Below are 26,394 nucleotides of genomic sequence, written 5' to 3' on the forward strand. Positions count from 1 at the left end.
ATCTGTATATCGATATATATATATATATATCTATATATATATATGGCTGCTACAAGCAAATCCAGCGGACTTTGAAAGTGAACGACTTTTGAACTATGCTACGCTAGTAGAAATTTTGCTAGTAAATGCTCCAGCGTCCTAGGAACTTGTTAGAGACGAATGGATATCTGGATCCAAATGACGAGGATGCATTGCCGCAATCGGTGAGGCCTTTCAAGAAAGCTTCGTTGATTATCTGCGACTCTGTGAGCCAAACTAGCGTTTCAGATGTGACATGTTATTAAGTTACATTCCAAGTACGAAAAAACGGAGACTGAGTAAAAAATGGGTCTTCCGTAAGTCGATTGAGTGAAAATACGTGTAGTCTTTTCCACGTGCCGTTTGTAAACTTTTAGCCAACAGAAATTTGCCTGGAGCATTTGATCGTCATAGAGAAGACGTGCTTGAATTTCTATTGCAAGTCAGAGATGTAGCAGGCGAAAAAATGCTGCCCTTCGGAGAGAAATTGGGTTCGACGGTATATTTGGACGTAGGATGGTAGTACTACTTGCAGTGGGCATCGGCTACTGTGAGAGACACTGAAACAATGAATACAGTCTCGCCGCCTGTTTGAGGTTCTCAAATGGTTCACACGCCGTTCCCACGGCAATCAAATGCATGCAGTCTGCTTACTTGATGAAAGCCAGACTTCATCGCCATGTCTCAATTAGATTAAACAAAACAATATCCAATGTTGGCTTGAACCCGCTTACTCTCCTAATCGAAGTCGGTGTATTCTTGGGGATGGTGGACAAGCATATCTCATTATCAGTTTGCTTCGAGAAACCATAGTCAGAAGAATTAAATATGGGAACGCGAATGCGAATGGAAAGAATATGGCTGTCTAGAATTCGCCAGAACGATAGGGTAAATGTGTAGACAAATGAAGGAATATGTTTTTTAAAAAGAAAAGAAAATACACATAGGAACTTTCCATTTAGCTTAACTAATCCAAAAATTATGCACTTTCAAAACCGTCGGATTTTCTAGTAACAGCTTAATGTATGCCGGCGGGGTTGACGTCCGCAGACGAAATCTTTTGGTTCATTTTTTATTTTAAACATTTTTTTTAATTTATATTTAGATGATAATACTGAAACATGTCTGAATCGGCTTAAGCGTCTTTGAGACAGTTTCCAATGAAAAATAATGTGCGAATGCAAGGTTTTTGCCTATATATTCTAAACTATTTAACCATTAGTTAAATTCCATTATTGAATGATACAAAAACATTTTACCTTCGGTCAAATATGACTTAAGGTTTACCATTTCTCCGAAATACAATGAGTTTGACTTAGTTTCCGTCAAGGATCACTGAACATGTGTTGCCCAACGGTGTGGCATTGAGTCCAGTAAATAGCAAGTGTTTATCATGTTTTAAGTGAACTCTAAGCGTGACAACTCTACATAGATACGGACGGTCCGTAAGTTGCCTCGAGTTGTCCGCTTTTCAGCTTAGCTGGCCCTCAATACGAATGCTACCTAGGTTCACGCCAGTGGCTTCGTTTGTCTGCTTTGCCTTCCCGTCCGGGGCCTCGGAGCTGAGGACGGCTGTAAGAGCTTGTGCGGCTCGCATCTTTTGCTATCTCGGTCGACGCTTTCCTTAAGAGGACACTGTTTTACACTCTTCGGTGGATTTCTGATCTGCACACCCCTATCTAGAATGGCCTAAGATCACCGTACTCTCACTAACAACTTATGCTTTTAGATATAGACTGTATTATTTCGAACGACCAAGCACAAATGGGCTATCCCCGTATTATAAGCAACCCACCCAGCAACATCACGGTTCAGTTTACACTGAAATAATTGTGTGAACGTGTTACCTTCTATAAGCGTCTGTCAGTTATCAAAACGTACTGAGAAAGGACGTTTGAACTTAATTTACGCTATACTATTACACTCGGAAGCATCTAAACATACACAAGGGCTTCTCCCAAATCTTGCGAAAGTAAAAGCGTAATAATAAAAGTTAAGGAAATGAAAACCAGTTTAATCTGCTGGTTGTTAAGCCGCTTACTTGTATTTGAAAGACAGGTTATCTATTCTATCAAAAAGAGATACCGTGCAAAGCCCCGTAATCAATTTTTTATCTCACTTAAAGACGAAGACCAACAAGGAGTATTTAAGACAGCGAGGGTCGCATGCATACCCGACTCGTTGGCGATACTTTACTATGTCGTGCCTAAATATATGTATAGCTTGTAGTAAAGTCCATAGACAACTAACTACTATAAAAGAAAATCAAGCTATTTACCGCTATGCATTCACCATGATTGGAAATCAAGTGAAGCTCTCTATTCTGAGGGTCTAGTAGATGTGAACTGGCTTTCCGGAGAGACATTTTCCCAAACAGCCTCCTTTAAATGCAAAGCCTTTAAATACACCAAACGATATGTGTATTTCATTTGTTCGGTGCGTTCTACTGTAGTTGGAAATAGCAGAAATGACCGTCTGCTAAGTAAGATTTTCAAATATTCAGTTATATGAACGCTACCTTTTTCCAAACGTTCGACGTACGACAAAGGTAAATCGTTTTATAAATAACCTATATATATATATATATATATATATAGCGCCACAATAGCGCCATCTGCATTGTCTCTCATTATCTACTGCGCAGCCTGGGCTGAGAAGAAGGCTGTAATTGAAGGATGAGTCGTTATAATTGACCTTGATTGATAATTACAGAACGAGCAAAGTGTATTTCTTGACTAACTAATCTACGCACACCATTATTCAGGAAAAAAAAAGACAAAAACTATCACAGTCACTAATAAGCCACTGGATAGCAGAAGTCTATAGTGTTTAATTTAGAATACGTTCTTTCTGTTAGCATAGCAAACACTCAGCACTGTATAATTTTGTTTAGGTTAAATCGCGAAATAAACGGGGGAGCCTGGTGTCCGTCACGACAGATTTCATCGGACACATACGAATGGCTGGAAATCAACCTTCGAAGTTACTACGTGGTACGAGGTATTGCTACTCAGGGCCGCTTCGGTAACGGTCAAGGCCGCGAGTATGCAGAAAAGTATATGATCGAATACTGGAGAGCAGGCATTAACAAATGGGTACGGTACATTAATCGCTCCGAGAAATACGTGAGTATCTTTAAAATAGGCCATTTAGTGCTACTGAGATAGAAGCAGAGCAGGATTTTTTCTGTTTCTTGTACTAACTACTAAGGAAATAATTTACGCTGTCAAGCTTGTTACGTATCTAAGGAAATTGTGTATTCATAATTTAGGCTAAGGTGTGCAGAGAAGTACTTGAGACTTGGTGTATCGTTAAAATTTAACACCTAATTTTATAAGGAAATGTGTAAATTCTTAAAAATGTTTATTCCTTCGCCGAGGAAGTGGGAATATTGTTACATCAACATACATATTGAATTTTGTGTTTCTCTTTAAATTTTATTTATAAAATTTATAACGAAATAAAAATTTAAAAAAAATTAAACAATCAGAGCTAGGTTTGTGAAACATCCTTGGAGAAACATAAAGGAAATATAGTTTCTTAAATATTTTAATTTAAAAAAAAAAGTACATAATTGCCTGTCTAAGTTTACTCTGTATCTTGCTGCAATACAATCAATATAACAAGTACTACCGATACATCTTCTATACTAATTTGTTGGCCCATTGTATAACCTATCTAGCTTCATGGTGAGTAACGTTTTATGTTTTTTCGCTTGTCGATTGAAAACGCATCAATCATGGATATTGCCTAAGGTAATCTGAAAGCTTTGTTTTTGCACTAACGTATGATCTTTTAATTGTACTAACGTAAATAAGGCATACGTGTGCATACTTTAATGCCCACTGCCCCTTATTTTTGCTTGTGTAGTATTGTCTTAAGGGAAGTAAACCGAATGCTGTTTCGGTGAGTGCGCGCAGCGAGGTGATAATATGAACCCAATTTGTGCCTCCGCAAAGTTACGCGGAAAATTGAGTGACAGGTCTCGAGTCACGAAAACCACTTTCTACTGCCGACAGTCGGTGACGTAGGCGTGCTTGAAAGTGCTCGGACGTCGGTGCGTTGCGCTTTGTTTGAGCTGTCAGAATTAATCAGGATCATTTTTCCGAGGTACTGCGTCGTCTTCCAGCCTGTATGCTCTCCTCTGAGGGTTCTGCGGGCCTACGTGGCCCTTAACGACCGCTAAGTTGCATAAGGGAACTTAGCTTATTTGGGCTTGTCACTTCGAATGCATTGGTTGCCACTCTGTGGTTTTTCGTGTTTTTGGCCTGCTTCCTGTTTTGTCAATTTAGTTACAAAGCCGGAAGAGCACGCATAGTCAGTGACATGACCTTCTTAGTCTGCTGTCATCCTGCTACCCTGCATAACTGGATATCTCCTTGACCCAAGTATAACCGGCGTATTTCTGAAAGTATAGAGTGTAGATATCATGTCCCTAGTGAGCTGGTCGGCAAGATGCAATTAGTCCAATTCAATCTACTTTCTCGTTGGGGCGAGCAGCAAACAACCAGTAAAGAATGTGTATTTAGATAAATCTTCGCCTTGGCATTCCAGTTGTTTTGTAACATGGTCATTTTTTTGTAAATAAAGCGAGCTTGCGTGACGCTCAAAATTATCATGAGTATTGCCTATCCTAATTCATGAAGTTGGCATCTGAATTCAAGATGGCGGAAAGGGTTTTGCGTTAGGGCAGGTTTTTCCATTCAGTTTTCGCGTAACTTGTAGTATCGTTCGACACTTTCGATAGAAACACTTCCATTTGTTGTCGCATTAACTAAGGTAGCATTTGGGTGGAGCAGCAGCAAGAATACAACTACGGTCAATTGAGGGTGTGGTGTCGTACTTCGAGCAGCACTTACTGAGATGACCACCGTAACGGCCAGCGCTAATAATAACACGGGCCTGACCATAGTACCTTCATAGTGCCAAAGGTCCTCTCACTACCTTTCGTCAAGCATTGATGGCCAAAGTGCCCGGACCGATCATCGTTACACACACAAGCACGCAGAAACACGCAAACGCAATGCTGGCAGATCAATGTAGCAGAACACGTAGTGCTACCATTTCGAACCAACTGCTACAACATAGTATTGCTCCACAAGAGATACCATGAATCTACCATTTGCATCTAAATGTCCCATCATCCATCTTTATTATGATTGCTACTGTATTGTTTGTGCTGAACAATTTCAATAGTCATTACGTCCATAGAAAATATAAAGGTTGGATTTTAAGTAACTGCACGAAATTTACCTGTAGATACATAAAACAACCCTCAACTGTCATGAGAAAGGCAATGTTTGGGACAAAGAATTAAGATATCTATTTGATGTTACGCGGATTTACTAGATACGTCTAGGTCTAACCTATAATGCCATACTTGGGAAAATTCCGCAAGAAAGCCACATCGCTTCTAATTACTGGGTGGCAAAATAAAGCAACGAGTAGAAAACAGTTGAGACTAACAATTAAGCCCATGCTTTAAGAAAGCAGTAAAATCTCCGATGAACGAATTCATGACGCTTCCTCTCTAAGTAATAGTTACTACTAGGCCTTTCATGCTACTGCTATTAACTGTTAGATTTGAATTAACTATTGTCTATCTCTAATGATTTAAATCCATACATGAACAGTTAAAGATTTTACTTGCTAGCGTAACTAGACAAACCATACATTTCCGTGTTTCATTTACTAAATGAGGCCAAATACGTACCAAGCTAATTTACTTGCACGTGTCTTCCTGAAAAAGGCAACGCCCTCTACCGTAGTTGTCTCAGATAGTTTCTTTGGGTGAATAAAGGTTAAAGTCGTCGCAGCTGGGTTTCTACCATCTGCTCCATGCAAGGTGATGGTAGCTTTCTACGGCCAGCCTGAGCATGAACGAAAGAAAGACTTAGCCCTGCCAACCCCTTCCCCGCCCCTTTTTGCCCCTGTCCCTTCTCCTCTGCTTCCTACTCTAGCCCAGTTCAGTGTAATAGCGATGGTGGTGCAGGTGGTCTTAGCCTGCTGAATTATTGGGGTGGCATTCAAACTGGTGGTGGCGAAAGCGGTGACTGTGCAGAGTGTTTCACTTGGGTCTTTTCCACCCACGACCCACAACATGTATGTAACCCCCTCCGCCCAACCTCTTACAGCCCCATTCCATATGCTTTTCTCTGCCCTTCTTTGCGCAGTGGCGTCTCGACCCCACTGAAGCCGCTCCACTCTAAGCTGGGTAGGCTGGGGGCCAATTTGATATTAATAAGACCATTGTGGCTCTCAGTGGGGCGTCTAACGCTTCCCCTCTTACTCTCCTGCAGACCTATACGCACACGTACGACGAGTCTCGTATGTGCCTTTGAGGAATGGAACAGAATGACGCGCAACCGTCTATCAGCCCAAGCGGGTGTAGATGAAGCTGCGCTATGAGGGGCTCGCTATAGCGTGCTTGTGTGTTCCTGTGCGCGTGTAAGCGGTAAAATGTCTTGAAATGTTCTTCCTCAATACACGTATAAACGTATTTGTATGTTCACAGCGTGTTGCCATAACTATATATGTAGTATCATATCCTTTCTGAACAGCAGACTAACACTTGTTTGCCTATTTGAACATTGTGTTACTTCAGATAGGCACTATCTATTTATCTGAGGTGGTCTAGGGTAATCGAAAATGTTTCATATTGTATATATACGTACATATATATATACACCTAGCACATGCTAGGTGTTTGTGCTTTGGAATTCTAAGTCCACAGATATTGATTCGGAACGTCAATTATAGGAACACGTAAAATTTCGAAAATTGTAAGGATCAGGAATCAAAAACGCCAGATTGGTATATCTGAAGATCATCGTTAAAGGGTGCAGCCGAATACCGCCTTCCAATTCGTTCGCTATAGTGTAGAACACAGAACATGAGCGGTAGTAGATCGTAAACTTCGGATTTCGCATTTATATTTGAAACAACTTAGTTCTGTGGCCTACTCGTAAAAAAGTGAGCAGGTTACGTAGCTAGTTGCAACGATATTTTTTTTAAATAATAACCTATTATTCGTATAACTGACACAAGACACGCAGACGACAGTAAAGGACGGTTTATATGCGGGTAAAGAAATAATTAACATGTTGGTGTTGTAGAACATTACAATACGTTATCGACTGGTACGGTGATTGTTTGGCTATGGAAGGCTGCTAACATAAATAAGCGATTAGGAAGTGGCATATTGATTCATGTAGTAAGTATTGTGGCATAGCTGTGCTACATGACCACCTAACGCATATTTTCTATGACCGAACAGTGATTTATGTGTTGGATGTAGTGTCAGACATACGACAAATCAATCAATCAATCAATGTATTATTAATAGCACCCTATTGTTTAGCTCCTTCGAAGCACCTAGAAGTTCTGCGCTGCTTCCTTGAAATGCCTTAAAGACCTTAAAATCAACAACCTGTAGAACATACAACAACTTCTGTACAACGATCGTTTTATTCTATCGGAACGGGATGCACCTGCTTAATTGTAAAGGAAACTTACATGCCGTTACTTGTGCATTTTCTGCTCGCCCGAAGCCTGTACTTCATTTATCTCTATGAATCTGACGAAGCTAGTAGGAAAAATACCTACAGCGGAAGCAATAGGTACGCGCTAACGTTCTCCAGCTGCTATACTACTATAGCTCAGTTTTCCCGGATTCTAATTTTACCATCGTCCGGTTATAGCTGACCCAGCTGGAGCTAGCAAGTTTTGCGCTGGCTTTGTTTGACTTGCCTCTCATAACGTTGCATCAATTCGAAGGGATCGCCCAAGGGTGTCAGTGCGGGTGTGGATGTGGAGGCAGTGGGGTTTTCGATGTGACGATAAGCCGGATTGTCCACAGGGCTTTGTGTTCCGATGGTGACCCCTTGCCCCTTGCTCTGAGTGTTGTAGAGTTGTAGGGCAGGCTGGCTAGCCCCCAGTTGCTTGCGCCACACTTGCCTGTCCGGAGGCATTTAGGTGGTCATTCGTTTTGGATTTTGCCCCTGCTAGACAGAAACGTCTAAGCTCCCTGGGGGCGGTACGCCACCTGGCAAGCCACAGGAGAAGAGAAGGTGCCATTCCCCGGCAGATGGGGTGGCTTACCCCGAGGTGGTGCTCTCATTAGAGGTAACAGCTGATGAAGAAACCGAGAGTATACGACAGGCGCTGTTCCAGTCCCGTCCAAAAGGTATACTCGTATTATACGTAACGTTTCATAAACGAATGCACAGTAAACGTTCTAGTGAGATTTTTGACGGTATCAGTACAACCGCAGATGTACTGCAGAGTTCTTATCATTATCGCCTGCGAAAAAGGTCGACCCACAATTGAAAGTTTGGCGCGTTAGTTCAGCTAAAACTCTCCTTTCGTTGTAGAAGGTCTCAAGAAGCAGCTGAGTGTATATAAACCATATATAAAACCTACTTACTTTTGCTGCATGTATTGCCTTCCATTAAATGCTATACACTATTAAATATTTTGTATGACAGGTTTCTAAATCCGACATATGAACACATTTTCAATAAAAACACGCGCCAAGCACTACATAAAGTATATCCAGTTTCGAATTTACAGCGCGTCATACGTCAACAAGTCCTATACGTTAAATACGTTACCGTTACATCATGACGAAAATTGCAGAGATTATCTACCAATCATGATCCCATTGTAACGGTTTTACCTGACACGACATTTTGTTGATTTCAATATCATTATAATTTTAGACAGTATTGCTACATAGATATAAAAAAGCAATACCATTTTTTGTGTAACCCTCTGTCTTTGTGGTATTTAATTACAGGTTATTGAGGGTAATTCGAATACCTACACATCCGAGTTTAGAGCCTTGGATCCGCTCATTATATCGGATCGCATTCGTATTGTGCCGTATTCAAAAGACATTCGCACAGTATGTATGAGGGTCGAGCTGTACGGCTGCAAATGGATGCGTGAGTATGGTCTAATTTTTCAACTCCGTCTGCAGTTTTACATATATTTTCTTCGTATTGAGAGTTGCCGTCGTAAAGTCTGCCCTAAATGTTATTATTTTCAATGCGACTGATTCAGAAACGTCGATCCTTTAATGATATTATTAATCTAACGGTCGCTAACGAAAGGTCAGCTGTCTCAACCCAACACGTTGCAACGAGGGAGGTGCTAGGCCAGTTAATTTTTTCAAATCAGGTCGTCTATTTTGATATTCGAACGAGCTGGTTAGATTTGCTCCCCTTTGTTTTAGCTTACCACTTCATTTTCTATGGTATTTATATAAAAAAGATGTACGTGTTCTTATAAACCTGAATTCTCGTCGATGAGGTTCATGAGTACTGGAAATATACGAAATATAACATTTGATGATGTTGTCGTACTGGCGTAACTCAAGACTACGTATTACGTCTACGTGAAGAAATGCGGCAAAGGAAAACATAAGTGTATGAAATCAGTGGAGGAATGAAGTAGGAGCGAATTTTGATGACATCAACAGGAATGAGATGGGCGAAGAAAATTCATAATAGACCTTCCTCGAGGGCTTTTACAGACAAGCACTTCGCAGTTAAAGCCATTTGAGCTGGCAGCGACTATTCATTGTCTCTTCTAACCATAAAAAAAGAATAAAACGTTCTTGTTTTCAGCAACGATGTGGATTTTCAGTTGCTTAAATCGCATTTTTTTGTTCTCAATATAAACGCGACGAAAAGATTTGTACGCTTGAGGACACCTATTCTTCAGACGAGGTGTTCAGGACGTCGTCTAATCCTCTCTAGTTCAACTTACCATAGACAAAAGCCGTAGATAGCTCCGCCAGTCGTCGTATAGCACTGTAGGACTGAGTGATAACATAGCGCATCGTATTATACTTGAAATACCTAAAACTGTGATAAAGGCAACAACAACCATAGGTAAAGTTGCAAACTCGAAAACGTATCTTGCGATGGAAGTATTTAACTTTAAACACGGATGATCGTTGCTTTTATTTCAGAGGGTATTGTTTCGTATACGGCCCCAATTGGTGAACGTTTCAGTTCAACGGTTAACTTGTTCGATAAGACCTATGACGGAGGTCGTGACGACAGTACCCTTCACGATGGCCTTGGCCAACTTACTGACGGCGTTGGGGGAGGCGATTATTTCATGAGCGAGCATTCGACAGGTCCGGGAAAAGACTACGGGTGGGTTGGGTGGCGTAGTAATTCGTCACATTCAAACCCACTTGAGATGGTGTTCCATTTTGACGCGGTACGTAACTTTTCTGCAGCGTATTTTTATTGCAACAATCAACATACGAAGAACGTGTCGCTATTTAGCTCGGCAAAGTTCTGGTTCTCCATCGGTGGCCGGTGGTACCTGGATGAGCCATTGATTTTCAAGAACACGCACAATCCACTGCCGGAGAAAGCTCGCAACGTCACAATCCGCTTGCATCACAAAATAGGCCGTTTTATCAAAGTACATCTGAGTTATCGCTCTGGATGGATTGTATTAAGCGAGGTAGCATTCAGCTCGGTGCCTGCTGCTGGAAATTTTACCGAGGAGGACGAACCTGTCGTACCCCCACTTGGTTAGTATGACCGTGTATAAAATACATTTCTCTACCGCTATACAATAGGAGGTAGAGAACGTGTAATTTCGAAAATTAGATATACATTGAAAATAGTAGAAATAAATATTAAGTGCTATTATAGAACTACTTGCATTTTAAGTATGCCACAGATGACCATTTTCTATAAAAATTAAATAGTTATTACAAGTTCAGTTTGATTCGTATAAAAGCTTTAAACATAGAGCCGTATTGCAAGTGCTGTACTAATATTTAATAAATCTAGATAGGTAGCAAATATAGAGCAGATCAGTTGTCGTCAACGATTGTAATTGCATAAGATATTCATTATGCACCCCTTTCACGTTTGTAACGTCAATACTTTGACTCGTGTACATTTTGCTACCGCAGTGTTTCCGGCCGTTACCGAAGACTCAATAGGGAGGCATCATGTCGCTATTGTGATTGCTGTTCTAGCTGCAGTGATCATGCTGCTAATGTTGGCGATCTTCATAATAACGCTCCGCCATCGACGACGTAAGCAAGCAGCATCGCACGGTATTCTGAAACCAGTCGCGCACTCCACGAATGACCATCGTATTACAGTTAATATGAAAGGTCTGGAGCTACAATACCAACCGAAGTACGCATTGAACGGGAACGTCTATGGGCAAGTGAATCTGGATGATCCGGATAAGCTAGTCTATCAGGAACCCGATGACTTTAAAGCTTCGGTTTATCCCGCAACATATAGTAACGGTTAGTATAACTTGTTACTATTATCCTCAGTTATGCGTATAGGATTGTAAGTATTTTTCAATGAAAAGACAAGCTTTACGAATATAAAAGTTTTCACGCTTTCTGCAAAACAAGCATAATAAACCTGTACTTCTGTTGATTTTACAGTGGTTTTCTTAGTGGATTCATCGCGCGAGTACGCTATACCTCAAGACTGCATAGCACCAAGAAGTCCAAAGGCCTCAGATCGCAACGTTTTGCCACCTACTTTTAATAGGCCGCTTGGCAAGTGTTCCCAGCCGTCACTGCCAAATCCAGCTGAAAATCACTATGCCGCCGCCGACGTTGTAGTGGGTACCAGCGTCTCCCTGAATATTCAAGGCGTAAGTGGAAGCACGCTGTACGCTGTGCCTGACCTTGACTTGTCGGCTAGTTCTGCTAGTTCGTCCGGCAACGACTCTTGCCCAGCTTGCAATAACTGTACACTCACCGTACAAAATTCTTCTCATCTTTCTACCACTACGCAGGTCCGTGAATTACCCCGGCACCGAATGCGACTTCTCAACAAAATCGGCGAGGGGCAATTCGGTGAGGTTCATCTTGCCCAGGCGGAAGGTGCGTACGTTTGCGTGACATTGATATGCCCTTTTATAGTCCTGTTACCAGAAGGCCATGTCATAACATGTACAGAATCGCCTACTTTAAATAATACCCTGATTAGTATTTGTCCAGTAATCATATGCCCAGTGACCCCACTACAGTAATGGGGCATTTTACGGATGTATTGACGCCCGAAAAAAATAGTGCCCATTTACGTAGACAATCTCCTCTTTTAGTTTAAAATAGCGGAGCACATATAGGTTACTGCTGCTACACACCGAGACGAAGTGTCCTATTAACGTTCGCCTTCAACAATAAGTTCAGAAGGGAATTGTATTCATATATCTTCCTAATGTATTACAATCGTCAGGTAAATTTGTTGAGTACAACAATTTTAAATTACATTTGGATTAGGTGAGAGCCTATTAAGATATGTCTCGTTAATGTTCAATCGACAAAAGAAAAAAAGAAAAAGATGTGTAAAACGTATTTTTTACAGCAGGAACCTACTCATACGTTTTCAGGAATCCGTGAGCTCGTGGAGCCTCTTTGTACTGTTGATAGCACATTTTTGGTCGTAGTTAAATCTCTGCACAGAGATGCAGGTGAAGCAGCGCGAAAGGAGTTCTTCAAGGAAGTGAAGATATTATCACGTATCCGTGATCCGAATATTTCGCAGATTCTTGGCGTATGCACTCGGGACGAGCCCTTAGCTATGATCGTCGAATATTTCGAACACGGTGACCTAAAGGAGTTTCTCAATGAGCATCTGCCTGACACGTTCGTTGCGAACGGTGTCGCTAAGACGCTTTGTCAGGACACTTTAATGTTCGTGGCTACTCAAATCGCGTCAGGGTTGAAATATCTTGAATCTATAAATTTTGTTCACCGTGATGTGGCTGCACGAAATTGTCTTGTCGGAGCGGGCTTTTCTGTAAAAATCTGCGATTTCGCCATAAGTCGCTCTGAATACCAGCAGGACTATTATCGTATACAAAGCGGAAGTAGCATGCTACCTGTTAGATGGATGTCATGGGAAGCTATCCTCTTCGGACGTTTCTCTACAAAAAGTGATGTCTGGGCATTTGCCGTTACACTATGGGAGATACTGACATTTGCTCGCCAAAGACCGTTTGCCGACTGCAGCGACGACGTCGTCGTTGAAAATGCGCGCCACATGTATAATATGGATGGGCAAGCGGTCCATCTCAGTCAGCCGCCTGAATGTCCCAAGGTTCTTTTCGACCTAATGCTCGAGTGTTGGCAGCTTAACGAGGTCGACAGACCTAGCTTCAGCGATATACATTTGTTCCTGCAAAGCAAGAGTGCCGAGTATTCGTTGAAAACTTAATTTTGCTGACGTCAATCGTAATATTGTTCACCAATCTCGAGGCAAACGTCGAATGTGAACCTGTTACGTCGACAGGAAGGTTTCAGCCAGAAGAAGCTAGGTACACTATGAAAAAGTAACTGCGCGGGTAACTCTGTCTTATATGCAATTTGACATTAAAACACCAATACCTGCAAAGAAAGGCCGTCACAAATGAATCCTAGACGAAGTATTTGGTATATAGTTGATGCTATCAAATTTGGCAGGATTAGCTACACTGGTTTACATGAACGACGCTGATCACGTTTTAAGGGAATGAGCTAAAGCTGGTTCCTCACGCGAGTCGGAAAAGCCTTTAAAGAACAAATAGTTTTTACTTTAGGTGTGTATATATGTAATTATTGAACGACAAATAAGTTTGGCACAAAAACTCAATTTCATAGTTGGCATAGAGCGGAGTATTAAGTATTTCATCGATTGAGCGATCTCTCGCTCGAGTCACATTGTTTTACGTCTTCTCTGTGTTTTGTGCAATGCTTTTTTGGCTGTAAATACAGAGCTTTCTTAGATTAGTACTCAAGACATAGTCCTAATAGCAACAGAGTGATAATTCGTGGACCATTTATAACTGCCGAACCTTGACAAGTACTATATACATCATATACAACACAGCAGAATAGGCCATAATTTAGTTTCAATCACTAGCGTCTAATTATGATCGAATTAGTAACTTTCTATTTCAATAGAATGTAAGGGTTTTGCGTCAACTGAGTCGGCACGGCGTACTAGTATGCTAAAGTCGAAAACGCCGACAATAAATGAAAAAAAAAAAATATTTTTTACTATCTGCTTGGCCGCGGATACGTTGATGTAACAACAACTATAGAAGCATGGCCAAGGGTGCTACTACTTACACTGTTGCGGTCTCTAAAAGTATACATTTGAATTAGTCTGATGAGGCAAAATTAGATAGCCAATAGCACCACATCTGTGATCACCGTAAAAGAAATCAACTGATAGCAACCGACATTTGCCGACCCAGTGGCCTAGCTTCTATCGGGATGCGTATATAGCGAATGAATAGGAAGACACTGAAGAACACAATGGTAGGTTGTACATACGTTGTATAGCTGAGGTTCTTGCTAGTTTCAGAGTGATACATTTGTGATCTGGATAGTCCCAAGACTGAGCTTGGAAAAGGTACGACACATTGACTAAGTTTGGAATTAACAATAGGGATTTTATTGAGTACAGGAAGAGCTGGCAAAGCACAATGATGATTACAATGCTACTAATAAATATCAACGTGCATAATCTAATGTGTGTTTTTTTTTCATTAGACCATCATACTACGACCGAAACGAGAACGTTTCTTCATTCGACTACAGTTTACTACGGTTGAGTTGTGTGTGTAATAGTGCCGTTGGGGGAAATTTTCGTGAATAGGGAGAAGCATACCAGGCTCGGGTCATTTCATCTGCGGACGACAAATTCCATCTTAAATCGAAGCTGGTTAGGGGAAGTATGGAGACCACCTACAACCTGTGATAACTGTCAGAAGCTTTTATCTCTGATTACTGCGAATTAAAAAGCCATAGACCTTTTACCATAGATTAAAAAATTTTGGGCGTTAAAAGACATTTTTATATTCTCTCATTATCATTTGCAGTTTGCTTACTTCAGTGTAGTTGCTGCTTGTCTTCAGTAGACCGCTATGTAACTGTGCCAACTGGTTATGCAAATCTGAGGACGAGAGTTGATATGTCCATCAAACGGTATGAGAAAACGTTCGACTCATTAGTGAAACTGGATTTATACTACTTTACTGCTTTAATAATCCACGGAATAGTCTTTTAACAAATATTTAAATCTTCAGCATATACCTCATTAGATTGATGAGATGGTCAAATTAAATAACTGTAGATTTCAAAATATCTACAATAAAGGACAGTCTCTGCATAGGCACCTTTATCGTATCAGTTTGGTTATCTATGAGCTGAGAAATGTGTGCTTTTGCAATATTCTACTGCGTGAGCGAAGCTACCGATAAAACGGTATGTAATGTCACAACTTATCTAGATTACCAATCGATAGCAAGCTTGGATACGAAACCTGGCGGCCAATTCCATCTGACTGCCTCTCCAATCATCCTATGCCTGAAACCCATCAGACTTCGTTTGCTTGCCTTCGTTTCAATGAATATGAAAGGTAGGCATAAATTTGCGTATATTTCCTGAATTGGTACAGCTTGTATGTCTTGTGGGCCAAGTCATTTCGACCTAGTCAGCATGAAGCTTTAAGTTAATGTGCAAATGGCAACTATCTGCAGTGATCTAAATTCGAACATAGCATTTGACATATGATTTTGACTATCTATCTCGATAAAATAGACCACTTATATTGTATAGCATGCTGCGGTGGCTTCAAATAATTCAAAATCAACTTCAAGAGTCTCTGTGCTTCTTGCATATTTTTTTGGACTTGTGCTAATTTTTGTGCTTAATTTCTATGGACATTTCTTTCGTGTCTGTAACAAGGTCCGATTGACTCGTGGGCCTTATGGCCGATGGACTTAAACTGTTACTCTGCAGATCTAAACGTTTTTGATAAAGCATTCTACGACCGAAACGAGAACGCTTTTTCATTCGACTACAGTTTACTACGGTTGAATTGCTACTGTATTCTATGTCCAACATTTAATGACAAATTAAAATATAATTATTACTGTAATTATCTTTTCATTCAAAAGTTGGATATATATATATATATATATATCCAACTTTTAGCCATCCAACATTAGATAAGTTAATTTAAAGTGGCGTTGCTATCCGTTAGCGCACAACTTAACTTCAAATGACAGCGGGAGACCAAATTCTTTCTTGCTATTGAATTAAAAATGGGAACCAAGTAGATTAGGGCTCCTTTGGGTGAGAGAGTAGATGCATGACAGAGTAAGATGTTGAGCCTCGGCCCAACTAACCTAACTCGAGAGAATATCTAATTCCAAAGACTCCACAAAAATGGAAGTTTCAGGTTAAAAAAGCACATTTAGATACTTCTGCCAAACTTGAAAATGGTATCTGAGGCCTAGAGGACGGCTCCACGTTGATGACGACCATCTAGAGGTACTTTTAAGGGGATATGATCGACAAATAGCTCGAGAATTGGCCGAAAATACGAGTTACAGTCTCAAGAACGTCATTAAACACCGCAAATATATTGGGTTTATATAAAAATTTGCAAATTCTCCGGATTCAACAAAGAATTACAGCTCAACGTTCCATCCCAGCAGTTGGTCTAATATTGAGCATCGTGCGACCACATCGACCGATTTGAAATCAGAAGTGTTTCTGGTAAGGAAAAATGGCATCTGTATGGCAATATAAACTCGAGGTTACAATGCGTAGGTCTAGGAAAAAGACGAAGTCTAAAATCCAATCATATTTTTATTTAAAAAAGACTATTTTTTGCGCGTAGTGGAATTTTAAGAGTTTGATTCACTGAGAAAACCAGGCAGTTAATTGGTATCTTTATTTAGTCAGTCGCATCGAGTCAACCAGGCTATTCAAGAGAAAAAGACCCGATATTCGTCCTATTTCTTGAAATGGCGAGGCCACGCGCGATACACGTAATCGAACCTGCCCTCCTGGACTTCGAGAGGGGGCTTTGTTGCACTCTCTAGCACCTCCGGACCTTCTGCGTACGGATTTTCATCTTTGCTGTTCACTAAGCAAGCACCTTCGTGGCTTTGCCATAAACACGGATCAATAATTCAAAACGCTCTTTTAAAAATTCGAGACGAAACCCGCTATCTTCTGGCAGACTGGATGCATCATTTGGCGACAAGAGGGGAAAAGGTCATAAACAATGACGGGGGATTCAGGAATAAAGAATGCAACATTTTCTATTTAATACAAAAACTATTATGCAACTTAATACAATAAATAGTTTGCGATTAAAGACTATAGACCCTGCAAATTTGTACATGAATGTCTGCAATTCGAGCATTTTATCCTTTTCCAGAGTAGGTTTCGTCTATTTGTAATATATATAATATTACTTGGTTTAAGAGACATTGGACTCCCACAGCTTTGATTGGTGACGTTTAAGCAGGCGAGACCGGAGTTTTTGTTATCAAATTTTTAGAAGACAGCAGCAGAAATGGACCCATATGTGTATCGTCATTTATCGATGATAGGCACATATATAATTCTACATTGCTTTCATTGCCCTTTAAGGATAACCGTGGCATGACATATACCCAGATACGGTCTCCAAGCAGCTGTGAACTTTTGACAATTGATAGGTTTGGTCTGGTAATACTTGCGTCAGTGGGCTGCTAAGTTCTACTTAGGCAAAGAGGATGGAAATGAAAACCTTTTTCTGTTAATATTTAACAAACTAAAAACTTTTTTAAGCACGCAAGTAGCCTATATAAATTCCAGGATAGCTCATCGCTAACCTAACTACCTTTTTATCTATACTGTAACTATATTTTCTGACAACTCGTCATTAAATAGTTGCCTCTACTGAGTGTACTTTCCTCCAATATAGTTCTTCGCATTGGGCTGACGTGACCACCTTCTAAAAGCAGCCCCAGAAATTACTTCCACTTTTTGCCTCCATTTATTTTTTTCATTTAGGCGCATTAAATGGATGCGAAGATAGGACTTGCGTGATTATAGAGAGTCTGTCCTGTGAAACACCGTGGCCATTATAGGCGCTTCGAGACCTTCAAGTGGATTTCGTAAAACCCCGCAGAAAAAAAATCTTTATTTACTTACTGGAATATGCCAACTTAGAAAGACGGTTACTTACGTAGTGTGGCATCTTCGTGAGATTTCGTTTCAAATGCATTGGGGCTCTCGCTAATACAACCTCACAAGTGTTAGTACCTTCTCATTATTTAATAGTAATATTCTAGCCAGAAACGAGACTTAAGAAATATTACGATTGGACCGAATTTTTCATATTTAAATAAAACAGTTTTTAAAATGTATTTATAGCTAGACCCAAACAAGGCCTAATGCGCGAAGGCACAAATGTAAAAAATAAGCAACTGCCTCCTGATGAATGAACCGAATTGATATCCAGAAAACGACACATTCTTATGAAGGATTTTTTTAAAGCTTTTCTTATGATTTAAAATGAAATATGAAAACTTCTCACTGTTCACCGGCTGGTTTGCCTTTTACGCACTTTGCATTGCTGTTTGCGGGCCTTGCAGAAAAAAAAACAAGTGTTTTAAATGTAATTTTCAATGCAAAATCAATATCCGCCCACGTTTGCTTTGCAAATGTAAACATTGGAGAGATGGTGACATTCGCTATCGTGTAAACTTTGTTTATTTATAACAGTTGTTTATTGGTTGTGCGTACTTTGCGCTTGATAACTTCGTGGTGTAAGTTACGCCAAGTTGGCCTTACTTCTTCATTCTGGGTCGAAGTTTTTTGTTTAGCGTCGCTAAACTCGACAAGCGAACACGCATGCAAAGAACTTTACGGCGACTCAATCCAGGCGAACTGGCAGCCGGAAATCGCGCTGAACTCCCGCGGAAAAGGAAGCAAGTCTTAGATAGGAAACACTAAGCCTGGAAACGATTATGGCGAAATAATGCTTTTCCGTGTAACAACTATAACATAGCTGTAGCAACTACTGGCTAAATCTCAATTGGCAATCCCATAAGATCGTTAGGTACGACTGCTAGGCTGTTTCTTGTTTTTTGTTCGAAAAAACGATAGGTTCATGAAAATGCGTCGAAATAGAACAATGGCATTTAACATACTTACACAGTACTTCCATGATATTATTTCGATAAGAATGTATTACAATCTTTAACTGATTTCAGTAATGTTAAATTAATCTAGCTAGAACTTACTCGGGAGTTAATGTAAGACTTTAGTTTTAGTAAACATAGATTAACTAAAAAATATTTAATTAAAAGTGAAAAAAAACATCATATAGATGGATATATTCCATATACGTTCATATTCGGGAACGACCCCATTATAAATAGGGATACGTTTATGCACGTACAGGTCACTAACTTCCGTGGGGAAGTAAATTAGAGCTTTTGCTGGGAAGTGATAAAAACTATCACTTGGCTTTACATACTGGTACGCTAACGCAAATTGCTTCTTCTGTTTAAAAAGCGAACGATAACCGGCTTATGGTGAAGGTCTATTTTATAATATACATAACCAATTCGGCTTTTTATGCTAGCTTCGGGTGTTACTAATAATTCCTAGTAAACATCATTGACTAATGGTTAATTTTATTAAATGTCTTCATATTAAATGAAGAAGTGCCTATAAATGATCATTATACCTATAGATACACGGCCAGTACCTAGGCACAATTTGAAGAACATCCACACAAATCTTTGTAATTCATTTTACGTAACGGTCGTATTCTAAAGGGTATCAGTAATGACGTACATAATGCAAAGAAGAATTAGTCTTCTCAGACCAATACTGACTACGGGTAGTCGTTCCTCTTCAGCTTGAAAATAATCTTCCGTCTGGCGTACGTTTACGACTATTTCTTCTTTTCTTTCCGCGTTTCAGCGGGCGTTCAGAAAAATTTTAGCACACCCAACGGCTGGAAAAGAAGCTGAAACATCCCATGAATCTTACCTCTAATGGAACGAGAAACGTCTCGTCTAGGCAAAGCATACCCTCACTAACACCTATACACCTCTACAGACATCGTCAGACTCTCTCGCAAGCTCAGACATTTTCTAGTTTCAAATTTTTCTTCCATTTTGCCTGTTCCTTTTTCAGCTTCTGCCTGAGAGAAAACTCGACGGTAGCTAGGTGATGGCGTTAGCCGCTTCCGGCTGATATTTCAACTCTTCTAACTCTACTATTGACTTCCTTATACAAGAGCAGTAGCTGTATTGGTGGAAATTTGGCTACCTACAAGTCTCGTCTCCTAACACGAAAGCACTGATGAAATAGAAGAACCAAAACAGGCGTTACAAGAAAATAAGGATAAATCAAATATAATACGTTTCCTACCCAGGATGTAGGCGCTGGACAAGTGAACGCCTTCGGTGGTTTTTTTTTTTTCGACTAACGAGGGGTGAAAAGGCAGAGTCTATGAAACGAAGCAATGCGGGATACACTAAGGTTACATATACACACATATATACGAGCAGTGGGTAATGAACGTAATATACTCGTGTCATTTAAATCGAAGCCGCGAAACGTACCAAAAATCAATAACTTGTGCCAAAAATGACTGTCGTTATATAGCCTGAAGTATCTTTAAAGGTTTGTAGAAACATGTCATAGTATGGTAATCAATGGGATAAATTCGAGGCATTACAAACATTACGTAACCCTATAGAAGGCCAACAGAAATATGGTGAACTGGAATTAAACTTTTCGTGTAATATTTCTGTCTTCTTGCTATTTTTGTTCTGTAAGTACGCATGTTTTAATGTTTTTCTCCATTTTTATTTGTGTTACTGTATTTATATATAATCGTAGAATGAAGCAAAACTGCAGTTTGGTCATGGGGTTTCATGACCTTCTGAACGGTCTGTACAATAAAGCATCATTTCTTTTCGCGATCTCTACAGAAATTTTTATTAGCTTCAAAGGAATCAATACGGTACATATATATAAATACAAGATAGCCGATTAGATAGTATAGGCTTTCTTAATGTGTTACATTTTGAGCCTAGAACTATATTTAATTATACGCTATTCCATTTGTGTTAGACGGCGCATAGAAAATGTCTTTTTTAAGCTAATATTGTCCCCTACCATTGTTTATTTACTGGTATTGTCTGGAGGATTCCTTAAAACAATGCGCATATGCCCGTGCACACTAGTTATAAACTGTACTAGCTATATTATAACGAAAATATACCTATTACATTAATCTATCACGTTCCTTTCTAATATTTTTTTTTAATAAGTATGATAATTTAAAAGCATGGTCCTTTCGTAGAAAAATATTAAAGTGCTCTTTGTTTGTATCACTTTCGGGAGTGACTCTATCTACGAGGGTCAGTAAAGATAAAGAGCTAAATGCTTACATACATTTTAAGCTCCTTGTAGCAAGCCCTACAGGAAACTTTCAGAAGAGATGGCTCTATGGAACTCTCTACTCGGTTAACTATCCCCGCGTCAGCCATGAAAGCGAAGATGTTTGCCCACGCGCACGTGCCCGCAATTATCATATATATATATATATATATATATATATATATATATATGGGTATGTATATTCGTTTAAAATTGAAACGTAATGCTCAAAATTATCTGCGTTACGTAGAGTTTAAGGAAATGCTCGCCTCTCGCAATCTAAGCCCCTTAGGCACTTTTCTCTCTTCGGGCTCGCCAGCCAACCGTTGGTTCGCCTTCAAAGCCTGAGCTTTATCAACAGTGTGAAGTGCTGAGTCGTTTAAAGACCTTTAAAATGTCAATCTATGCGTCTCTACCTGAGTATTCGGTAACGAGTGTGTCTATACGTGACTGAATAAATACACCTGGACCCCATGTGTGTTCTTCTCAAACATAGCGGCGTGTTAGTAGCATTCATGTGTTCGACGTTGAGTGAGTTCTCCCTCTCCTCAATCAAGAACACTTGAAAAACTGAAGAACGCCTTTCTTAGCAAAAGGCCGACGTCAAAAGCCGTAGAAGGGTTGAACAAAGCAACCTGGAAATTGTCACACTTCTGGTTAAGCTTTAGAAGTGGCAGCGGTTTAAAAGTCAGTGGGAATTATGTATTGCTACTATTGAAAAGCTGGTTTTCAAATGGCAAAGAACGAGGTGCATTAAAGAAAACTGTGTGCAGAAAAGTTTACGGTTTATCTAGTTTTAGGTAAAAAGGCACCTGTATTTCAGAGTCTCGTTTACCTAAAAAGCAAGTTGACAAAAACATGCGTCATTATAGGTTTCGGGGTTTACGTCTGCGATTGAGTCAGCGCGTGATATATCAAATCACGCAGGTAAGTAAAAATGATGCGTTTCTATATGGATGAATCAATGTGCAATGAGACATGACAAGAAATTTACATTAAACTGGACCAGAAACAGTTTTTATAAATAATGTTACTGTGATTCTAGACTCGTTAGAGGGCGCTATACGGCGTCCGTTTTAACGTTACTTTGACCAGTCAGGTTCGTTGGTGCAAAATATAGTCTAGTGAAAACTGCAGGTCGGCTATAAATCCCGTTGTACTTATCATGAAAGACCCTTTCGCGTTTTCCTGCTATAATTCCGCACTGATCCTATACCATTCCAGACGTATCTCATCATTCTATTCAGCTATTATGAAAGTTGCTTCATCCTACATCGAAGTTTTAGTACAGAGTTACATGGTCACAAGTATCGCGTCAGGATTCTGACAATTGCAGTTATTACATCGCCCTGGGTCACCTGATTCACCTAATCACAGCAAATCTATAACCATATCTCAGTGGTCTTGTCGCACTAATACAATTATGCCTTTAAAGACGTCGTCATTTGCCGGAAGCTAATTGCTTCGAGCTTTACGTCCGGCACCGCCGGTGAGCGATTTTATCAGGTTCTTCTTGGAAGCTAGTTCATCCAAAGGCCAGCAACAACCGACACGACCATCGTACGAAGTTACTACGACAAATCTGCGCGTAGCGTACCGATCATTCTACCATAGGTCCACAGTTCATTAAATACGTACTATTTTACCACGATTGAGTTTTACCTATCATGCAATCACGGTTTTGTTGTGCCACTATTTTCATTAATATATGTGATATGTTTTGTTGTTTACTGGACGATGGTGTATTTGTCGAATTTCGAAACTATGAAAGTAACCCCAAGTCGTTAACCGGCCATGCATATGCTTTTCAATTAAACATGTACCTTTTTTTCACAAATCAATCTAGGTAAATTGATACAAATCATCTGCTCAATCAAACCGAAAGAATATATATATATTTTTTTTTAACTTAAAATGCGTTTCATGGTGTGTTTATAGAAAAAAAAATATTCAAAAATAAACAAGATCAATTAATTATTTATTTATTTGACTATTGCGACAAAACCGTTCAGCACCAAAAAAGGGTACGTCCACCCTTTGCTAAACATAGTTATTGTTTGAACAGGCAGTGTAATACTGATATCCTCTACCGGCAAATCTATGTTCCACTGCTGTGTTAGTTCAATAATTTCTTTCAGCATTCCCGTTACACGCGGTTTTAGACAAAGGATATACTCACTCACTATCTCATTATATTGGACCTCTAGGATCTAGTATCTACAAAGAACATTACAGAAGAAATAGCACGAAGTAACGCGTTCCAGTCTCCAGCCAATAATAATAATCATTTGTAAAAACTTGCCTTCATTCGAAACCGCGTCAGCCGTTGCAAAGAAATCGTACTGTAAGAAACCCCATGGCATTCCATACAAAAACGTGCCGTATCACGTACCCAATGGTTTCGTGCTCTCTGTTCATGATACAAATTCTCCTACGGTTATCTTTTCCGACCCCTTTGGAAATCTATTAGCTCTTTTTCTCGTCGAACAGCAAACAAATGACCAAGAGTTCGCACGACGTGTGTTTCATTGGCGTGCGTTCGTTAGAACGACAAATGTGTACGATCAGATGAAACAGTTGACATTCAAGATATATAGTTTTCCATGTTTCGATCTGTTCCATTGGTAAAAATAACAAATACATGTCCGCCCCAGAAACAGTTACATAGTATTCGTATGCAAGTTCCCCGACGTATGCCGCACTATCGGTCAACCTAAACAAAACTAAACAATGCCATATGCTTATACAGTGTTTAGTCTACCTATGACCCATATCAATCGTGATATGATAAGTTATTATATCAGGATTGATATGTTTATTGATATTTATATATAAATATATATAATATTTATATATAAATATTAATAAATATATGCACCATATGATATTGGTATATTATGGTGGCTTGCATTAAGGAATATTTATAGATGTCAAGTAAGCAGCAATGAGATAATGGGAATGGGACAGAATTGAGGATATCCCACGGTCACTCCTGCTGGCCCACAACAATTGACTAACTACTTTGGTATAACTACTGATGCTAAATATAACAGTACATAAAGCTAATACGATGTTACCCTTCGGAAACACCTTTTTGCAGGATAGTAATTGTGTAGCCGCAAACATTAAATACAGAACTATTTTTCCAGCAGCGCTTGACATTACCACAATACCACCTCTGTCAAAAAAGGGAACTTAGAAGGGGCATTCACAGAGAAAACTCATACTTGAGATATCTTCTCTTCGTAAACCTCCGATACGACAAAGCAGGGGCAAAGGGGCAACACAGAGCTGTGCAGGCATCCATCCATCCATCCATCCGTCCGTCCGTCCGTCCGTTCTCATTGTCATCTTTGTGAATAGGTGCAAGAAGGCGACGAACGAACGCAGTGCGGCAGCTCAGTTCATATCCCTGTCTATGTTTGGTTTGACAAAAGGTAAAATGAGGAAAGGGACGTCACAGAAACACCCGGCTTCACAAGAGTCAGCCGACTGGATACACCCTGCCATGAAAGTATCGCTGCCCTAGCTGTGGCTGTCCACTCTGTTGTAACATTTAGTACTGCGACCTAGCAGTACTGAGGGCGCAGTTCGCGCGACTATTACCACCATTATAGACTCACTAGCTTTTCTGCTCTCGAGTGCGCGAATGGACTCGGCCTGCACTTCTTCGGCTCCACGGACCACGTGGCCCTTTTCCTTATCCTTCGAACCGTGCTGCCGAAAGAGGACATGAGTCATAGACGCATTGTGCCCTCCAACATACTAACATAGCTGTTTCGCCTGTCCTGCGTTCTTATGACTGTGGCGGATAAACTGAGCCTTGGACAACAGCTGACAGGAGACTCCATGATTATATCTTAGAGTTTGCCGTACCCTAACCACACAAAATCTCGAATAGCTGGCTAAATGATTGATCAATACAGGCGCTATGGTGAACATAAAGCAAAACAAAGAAGAAAGGACATTTCTGAAGTTCTGTTTAGAAATATGTATTAGCTAGCTGCTGATGGTGATAATGGGCAGTGGCAGGACAGCTTTTGCGACAGGCCACCTCCGCAACCTTTGCTAATCAGCATGATTTGCATTACGTGAGAATGCTATTTCAACGAGGTCATATCCAACATGAGTTCTATTAATAGGATGGACCTATCCTGCAGGCTGTGAGGCTCCTGCGAAAAAATACAGAACGTTTCATCCACCTTGAACATTAATCATTCGACCCGCGTCCACAGTATTAACATAGAACTAGATAATCCTAATATTAAACTAATGAAATTATGGTTTCGTTTACTAGGCTAGATATACATTCACTATCTAAAAATTAAAGAAACTAAATGAATGGTATCTGTACGCTTTGTACCGGAGACTAAATCGAACTATTAAGTTTTCATTTTGTTGGCAAACCCCAAATGTATATAGAGAATATTTCTCACTTAGATTATTCTATTCAGTTGCATGAGTGGAGCAAGTTACCAAGTTGACTTTTGAATTTTTCGAAAATGAGTGTAGTCTCAGTATATTAATAAAGATTCACATTCCTCCTTTGATTTATTAACATATAATTACAAGGCTGTTTCGAGTTTTAGGGCATATGTTTCCAAGAGTGTCCAGTTTATTTATGGTCTGAATTACCACACAGTATAATATGACCAGGATACGACAAAGGCTGTAGTAAAAGGGCAGCGTATATATATTCACCTATATACAAAGTATATACTCAATCACAAGTATCTCAACTCACCTCAAAAATATCTTTTGAACACATCTCAATTAATATAATATACACTATATAAATAAATATTTACAGACTACTAGCACTATTACTATTAGTAGAAAAACACACGAGTCGGGTAGCATTGACTACATGCCCAAATCGATATATTACTAAATAACACGTAACTAACAATTAAAAAAATCATTTACCAGGACCAGGGAAAATCAAATTTTAGTTAAGTTGAAGACCAACTGGTGATTTTAACTCGGTGTTACTTTGTGATATTATGGTGTCCTCGGTAAGCATAATACCGAGTTTGAAAAAATATTTACAATGTCTTAACCCAAACCCGCTTCATTCCAGGCCACGTTTCCCTATCTATCCTATGGAGCTCACAGCCTTCGAGTAGTGGAAATAGATA

The 26,394-nt window shown here is 39.8% G+C and overlaps 1 protein-coding gene across 1 annotated transcript in view; it reads left to right on the forward strand.

Annotated features, from left to right (window-relative positions):
• The window catches only part of LOC111259136 (discoidin domain-containing receptor 2), a 44,212-nt gene extending 29,673 nt beyond the window's left edge, over positions 1–14,539 (forward strand). Inside the window, exons 4-9 of the mRNA XM_022830877.2 lie at positions 2,912–3,143; positions 8,816–8,963; positions 9,995–10,573; positions 10,964–11,311; positions 11,459–11,905; positions 12,415–14,539. Of these exons, the coding sequence (XP_022686612.1) occupies positions 2,912–3,143; positions 8,816–8,963; positions 9,995–10,573; positions 10,964–11,311; positions 11,459–11,905; positions 12,415–13,241 (2,581 nt within the window). The 3' untranslated portion in view covers positions 13,242–14,539. The remainder of the gene's footprint in view (positions 1–2,911; positions 3,144–8,815; positions 8,964–9,994; positions 10,574–10,963; positions 11,312–11,458; positions 11,906–12,414) is intronic.
• The last annotated feature ends 11,855 nt before the right edge of the window (positions 14,540–26,394 follow it).

Source organism: Varroa jacobsoni, unplaced genomic scaffold (assembly GCF_002532875.2).
Source record: "Varroa jacobsoni isolate VJ856 unplaced genomic scaffold, vjacob_1.0 scaffold_297, whole genome shotgun sequence".
NCBI lineage: Eukaryota > Metazoa > Arthropoda > Arachnida > Mesostigmata > Varroidae > Varroa > Varroa jacobsoni.